This window comes from Podarcis vaucheri (assembly GCF_965113315.1).
Source record: "Podarcis vaucheri genome assembly, chromosome: 4".
Taxonomy (NCBI): domain Eukaryota; kingdom Metazoa; phylum Chordata; class Lepidosauria; order Squamata; family Lacertidae; genus Podarcis; species Podarcis vaucheri.
Genome location: NC_138762.1, coordinates 18,672,025 through 18,678,024, shown reverse-complemented (window position 1 = coordinate 18,678,024; position 6,000 = coordinate 18,672,025). Strand labels below are relative to the sequence as shown.

The 6,000-nt window shown below is 43.9% G+C and overlaps 1 protein-coding gene across 4 annotated transcripts in view; it reads right to left on the bottom strand.

Annotated features, from left to right (window-relative positions):
- Positions 1-2,454: 2,454 nt before the first annotated feature.
- Positions 2,455-6,000, bottom strand: part of CEP295 (centrosomal protein 295) — a 33,989-nt gene continuing 30,443 nt past the window's right edge. For 3 of the 4 annotated variants that reach the window (XM_082218959.1, XM_082218961.1, XM_082218962.1), the window contains 5 exons: positions 5,531-5,651; positions 4,757-4,957; positions 4,193-4,292; positions 3,586-3,685; positions 2,455-2,773 (listed from right to left, as the gene is read on the bottom strand). In XM_082218959.1, the coding sequence (XP_082075085.1) occupies positions 2,729-2,773; positions 3,586-3,685; positions 4,193-4,292; positions 4,757-4,957; positions 5,531-5,651 (567 nt within the window). In that variant the 3' untranslated portion in view covers positions 2,455-2,728. The remainder of the gene's footprint in view (positions 2,774-3,585; positions 3,686-4,192; positions 4,293-4,756; positions 4,958-5,530; positions 5,652-6,000) is intronic. The other variant, XM_082218960.1, reaches the window with a different exon arrangement.

Below are 6,000 nucleotides of genomic sequence, written 5' to 3'. Positions count from 1 at the left end.
TGGTGTGTTGGTTTTCTGTATCAATGAAACTTGTGCTTATTTGAGTTCGTTCCTGCTCCCTTTTCCTTACAAATGCTGGACTTTTCTCGCACTATACAACCCATGTGACGACTCCATGAGATTCTGGGATCTCAGTGAGAAGCTTTCTCAGGTTATTGATCTATACATGTACAATGCAGGACTAATAAAACTATCTGAACATGGCCGGCTGTTGGACACAGCAACATAACCGCTGTGCTTGGAACTGGCTTTGTCTACCTGGAGTTGTAGGGAGGGTCATTTAGTCCAACCCACCTGCAATTCCGGAATCTCGGCTCAAAGCATCCATGACAGATGGAGGTTTTTAAGCAGAGGGGATGGCAAAGGAAGGAGAACCCACAACCTCACATGGTCCACCTTCCCCCACCTAACCTCCCTTCCCTTGCTGCAGCTATACCAAGAAGCTGGAGACTGATGGGCTAGCACATGGGTAGGCAAACTAAGGCCCGGGGGTTGGATCCAGCCCAATCACCTTTAAATCTGGCCTGTGAACGGTCCGGGAATCAGCGTGTTTTTACATGAGTAGAATGTGTCCTTTTATTTAAAATGCATCTCTGGGTTATTTGTGCGGCACAGAAATTCGTTCATATTTCCCCCCCTCCAAAATAGTTACCATAAAGCACCAATGCTGCAGCAAGCAAAGGCTCCAGCAGCTCAGTCGGCTGCTTGTGGCTGGAAAGCCAGCAAGGATGTTTGTGACTGTTGCCATGGAAACAAAGGGGCAGTCCATTCTGTACTGAGCACCGGATGTTAGCTCAGTGTGTGTGTCATATGACCTGTACTGGAAGTACATGGGTGGAGTTTCTTCTTGCTGTTGTCGAGTGCAGACATGTTTCTCTGTACTGATATGAGAGGCAGAAATAAAGGATGTAAATAGTTTTCTGTCTGCTTCTTTCCCCTCCTGGGGGACACCAAAGGGGAGAGAGGATGAACGGTGTGTTCCTCTCACACATCTGAGATGAATCGCCGGGACCTCGCCTGCTTATCAGCAGAGTGGAGACGCGGGGAGGTCGACAGGAATATCTGCCGGTGCCTACGCTGTGGCACATTCCTCTGACCCAGGCAGAATTCCAACATAGCCCCCCGCAAGGTCTGAGGGACAGTGGACCGGCCCCTTGCTGAAAACGTTTGCTGACCCCTGGGCTAGCATATAAAGCACCCTGGCAAACAAGCCATGTCTGTAGTTAGCCCAGCTGGCAGTGGGCCCCCAGGAAAGAGCAGAAGCTGCTGAGAATAATGACATGTGTTTGAGTCCATGTTAAGCTAAAAACACATGCTGTGGCTCTTAAGACATGCACTTCAAGTGAACAGTGAACACTTTGCTTAAAGCCCAAAGCAAGTACAGTAGTGGAACTTATTAACTGATCAGTTTAGCTCTGGTAAGATTAGTCTGTTCCTTCCCCCTGGCAGCTTGTTTCCATTTTGTCTCTAGCCCTTGCTCCAGCCCTTGACAAGGAACGCCCCTCATTTCAGAGTAAGGTGTCATGAAAGGGCAGGTGGTTATTTCTACTGATGGAGCTGGTCCAAAGAACCCAAATCTCATTTCCATTTTCAGTAATTCTGGGTTTAGGTGCTGCCAGTGTGGTGGTAGTGGTTAAGAGCGGTAGTCTCCTAATCTGGGGAACCGGGTTCGCGTCTCCGCTCCTCCACATGCAGCTGCTGGGTGACCTTGGGCCAGTCACACTTCTTTGAAGTCTCTCTGCCTCACTCACCTCACAGAGTGTTTGTTGTGGGGGAGGAAGGGAAAGGAGAATGTTAGCCGCTTTGAGACTCCTTAAAGAGAGTGAAAGGCGGGATATCAAATCCAAACTCTTCTTCTTCTGCTTGGGGTTACCCTGTCCCAAGATGCCAGACGGAAGCAGGTCCCTACTTTGTCTTACAGCCTGTCATCAGTGACTGACTGGTGGCAGTTCCAGTATTGGACGCTTCAGGTTACAGACTCTGCTAACCCAGAAATAGTACCTCGGGTTAAGAACTTTGCTTCAGGATGAGAACAGAAATCATGCAGCGGCGGCAGGAGGCCCCGTTAGTTAAAGTGATGCTTCAGGTTAAGAACAGACCTCTGGAACGAATTAACCCGAGGTACCACTGTAGGATGGGAGCTGTTCTTAAAATGTGGTTGATGCTTGCATATAGCTGCTTTTGGGTTAAAGCCCCATTTCATGTGCTGGTCATTACACACTGAAAGCCCAAAGTGAATTAGAAGATAGCTTAAAAGGACTACCACCTCCCCTTCAGTTACAGCTGTGACTCATTGTTCTGCTGCCAACTACTTGTAACTTTCTGGTGGTGGTTTAACAAAAGCAAATGCACTAAATTAGTGCAATATGTTTTAAGTTTCATAGTCCTCTTTTAAAAGTAAGAAAGTATTTCCTTTGAACATAAGTTTTCCCTTGATAAAACAAGCTCGATACCTAAATGTTAAAATTTTATTATAAATTAAAAAGTGATACAAAAGCTGGGGGGGGGGCATGTGAAGTTTTTTAAAAAACATTCCTTGATTTAAAAAGTCATAATTGTAGAAAATATGGCAATTCACCCTATACAGCTTTGGCCATATTGGCAAATTATCCAAATTGAATGTAATATATATAAGGCTGGCACATCATATATTTACAAAGGTGACCTTGAGTCTTTTTTTACTTTACAGCGAAGAATTAGTCCACCTGGAAGTCCCTTCTGAAGCACATTATTTTTTCGCTGTTTTTCTGGCTCTTAGGTTTTCCAATGTTTTCTGTATTGAGATGAGAGCAAAAGTCAACTGTCAGCTAGGGAGAGTCAGCAAATAAGATGCACATAACCCACTCAATGGGTTTCAAGGCTAATCAATGAGCTCTTTCCCTTAATAAATAGCTCTAGAATATTTCTCAATTTTAACGAGATTTTTGCAAGCATATGTATGACTTTTAAGATTTCACAGAATAATAATGTAGCAGCAGCTGCTTTTTCATTTCAGTGCATACAGCTTAGGCCCTAAATATATTCTCCCCTACAGACCTGCCCATCTGTTAAGTTCCATGGGGCCCTCTTGATTGCCACATTTTGTACATGTCAACATGGGAACGAGCATTCTTGAGGCAGGTGCCCTGACTGTGGAACTCCCTTTCTCTTTGAATACAGCTGAGTTTTCAGCATCAACTGAATACCCTCCCAATTGTTCAGGCCATTGTGAGCTCTGCTGATTTTGCTGTTATGATTATTTTAAACGCTGTTTGCATTTTCTGCTGTCATGCACTCTGGGATCACTCCTGCAATAAGCAGGTAAGAAATACCTGGAGGCTGAATGGTTTCTCTGTTCAGCCTTCCGGACTCTCCAGGCCACACCCCAATGTCCTTTTGCCATGATGGAGGGGAGTGCAGGGTATAATCCTTGTTTGGCAATAATGTAGGCTACTGTACAAAGGCAACCTATTGCTCCACCCATTTCTTGCCCTGCTTACCACTGAAATTTCCCTCCCTCCTCCCCTAAGGTTGCCATGAGAGAATGCAAGCCTTGGGTTGAAAAAACCCTGCTTCAAAACCACATGGAGTTTGCAAGCATTTTACCTTTTGAAATGCCTTTGCTCTTTCCCGGTTTTTGGCATAGTTTTCTCGTCGCTCTCTCTCCTGCTTTCTGGTTTTCACTTCAGCTAGATTATTATACAATCTGCCCAAAGGTTTTAAAAAGTGCACATTAGCAGTGGACTGCCCAAAACACTCTCCAGAAGGGAGATTAGACAATAAAATAGTAAGATTCAGTGTTTATGAATAATGAGGCGCTTTTATGAATAATGAGGGGTTTTAAGGCAGCTATTGTTTCAATCTGAAATGGGAGCATGAGGCTTTTCAAGTCTCCAGACCCTCCCATTTTAAATTTCCAAGGCTCAGCTTAAAAGGGGAGGTGGTTGGAGACTTGTAAAGCCATGTATTTGACAGATGGGCAGCCTCACCCACCTGTGACTGACAGCTGAGGATTGTTGCTACGTTGGGAAGTGCAAGAGTCTTCCAACCAACTTGGATGCTTTTTGAATGCACCCCATGTTTTTGTTTTAAGGAAGGGAGGGGGAAATCAGTCAATTTCTCAAAGTAAAAGGGAGGCCTTCTTCAAGCAAAAATCAAGTAGCTTGATCAGCTAAACTAGTTCGGTTTCTGCCCAATGTGGCTCCCACAATACCTTGAAGTGCGTTGGTACATCTGTGCTTCTGCTGCCTTCCTGTCCTCTGCGGAACACACTTTAATGTCTTCTCCTTTCTTCAAATGAACAGGTGCTGCACCTTGGAGTTAACCAGAACACGCTAAGTTTAACATAAAGTTCATGAGACCACATTCAATAGGCAGTGGTTTTCCCCAGAGCAACTATATATTTTTCATTCACAATGGAATAGGAAATGGACGGCAGCAATGTTTGAATTTTTAACCCACACTGAACAAAGTGTGGAAGGCATCACAACAGCATGCTGGATCTGACCACTGGCCCATCTAAATCCAACATCATGTTCTCATAGCAGCTGACCAAATGCCCATGGGAAGCAACCAACACTCTCCCCAGCAACTGATTGTTCTATAAGGACCCAGGGTGAGCAGAATACTTTGTAAAGCATCTCTTAAGTGGTTGAGTATTTCAAGGGGGAAAGGCCCCTTAATAACAATCACTATGAGAAGAAAACATATCGGCTTATTCCATTCCTTGCTTGGTATCTCTGGTCTAAAGCTTTGAATGGCTTGCTAATAAAATTACCAGGAGGCGACAAGTTCTCTCTTGGTTTATGAAGATGGGCTTCTTTCTCTTGAGATGCCTGAGCCGGAGGCTTTTCAGAACTTCGCTTTCTACTTTTGATCTTCTCTACTCTTTTACAGGATCTCTCAATGAAATCTTTCTTCCGCCTGAAAAACGCTTCCTGCAAGCTCTCGGTGGCAGACGTGAACTCTGGCAACAGTGCTGTAGGGGAGGGAAGGTGAAACCTCTACTCATGAAGTTATTTGAGAAACCTTATTTCATTTACCACATATCATGTGGGGGTACGGTTTTTAGTACATATCCACGACAGCTTTTAAACTTTCACAGATGTAATTATTCTATCTCGGCTTATTGAAGAAGAAAATAATTAAACTAAAACATTAAGAGGCCCATTGGTGAGCTTAAGCCATGCCTTTCAGACACTCACAACAATGAAGGGGAAAACACATGTTTTCTCACCAACCAGTTTCTACAGAAGGGAAGAAAATGTAACCAAAGGAGCCAAAAGCATGTAGATTTCTAGATTAGGATATAATCAGTTAATTCAGAATGCACTAAAAATAGCATTTTATTGCCCACAAGAAGGCGAGAACATGTCTAATAAAGGCTTTGCAGAGGACAGCTCTGTGCCTTTCTGGTCTTTGCACAGCCTAGAACGATGCTCTCCTGAAAAGATGGATAAATCACTAGCTAAGCATTCATCATTTTTTTCCTGGCGTAAGCTGATATGCTGCCTCAGCTCTTGTCCTTTTGCTGAAGCTACTGCACACCTACCTTCTTGTTTGGAGCTTTGACAAGAATCCTCTTGGGTGCTGCAAGCTGCTAATGGATAGTCAGGCTGAGAGCAAATGGAGTTGTCCACTTCTGAATTTAAAGGTAAAAATTCTCTGCTCTGTTAGAGAGTAAAATTGGCTGTAATAAGTAACGTGATGATTGTAAACTTTAATGTCACTTCATTACGAGGAATAAAGTACTGCTACAAAAGGAACTGCAAAAAATTAAAAACCAAATGGAAGTAGAAATTGTGTTTTAAATTGGAATTCACTGGATTTGAGATATGAATTCGATCTCAAGCAGTGCGATGATTCTTAACACAGAGGACTCCAAGCATGTACAGAACAGCTAGAGAATAGAAGGGGCACAAGAAGCCACAGTTGACGTAGCTTTCCAGTGGCTTGGCTGGAGGAAAAAACTTACTGGGGGAAACCTATAAACACCACAAGTATTGTGTGTGTACCGGACAC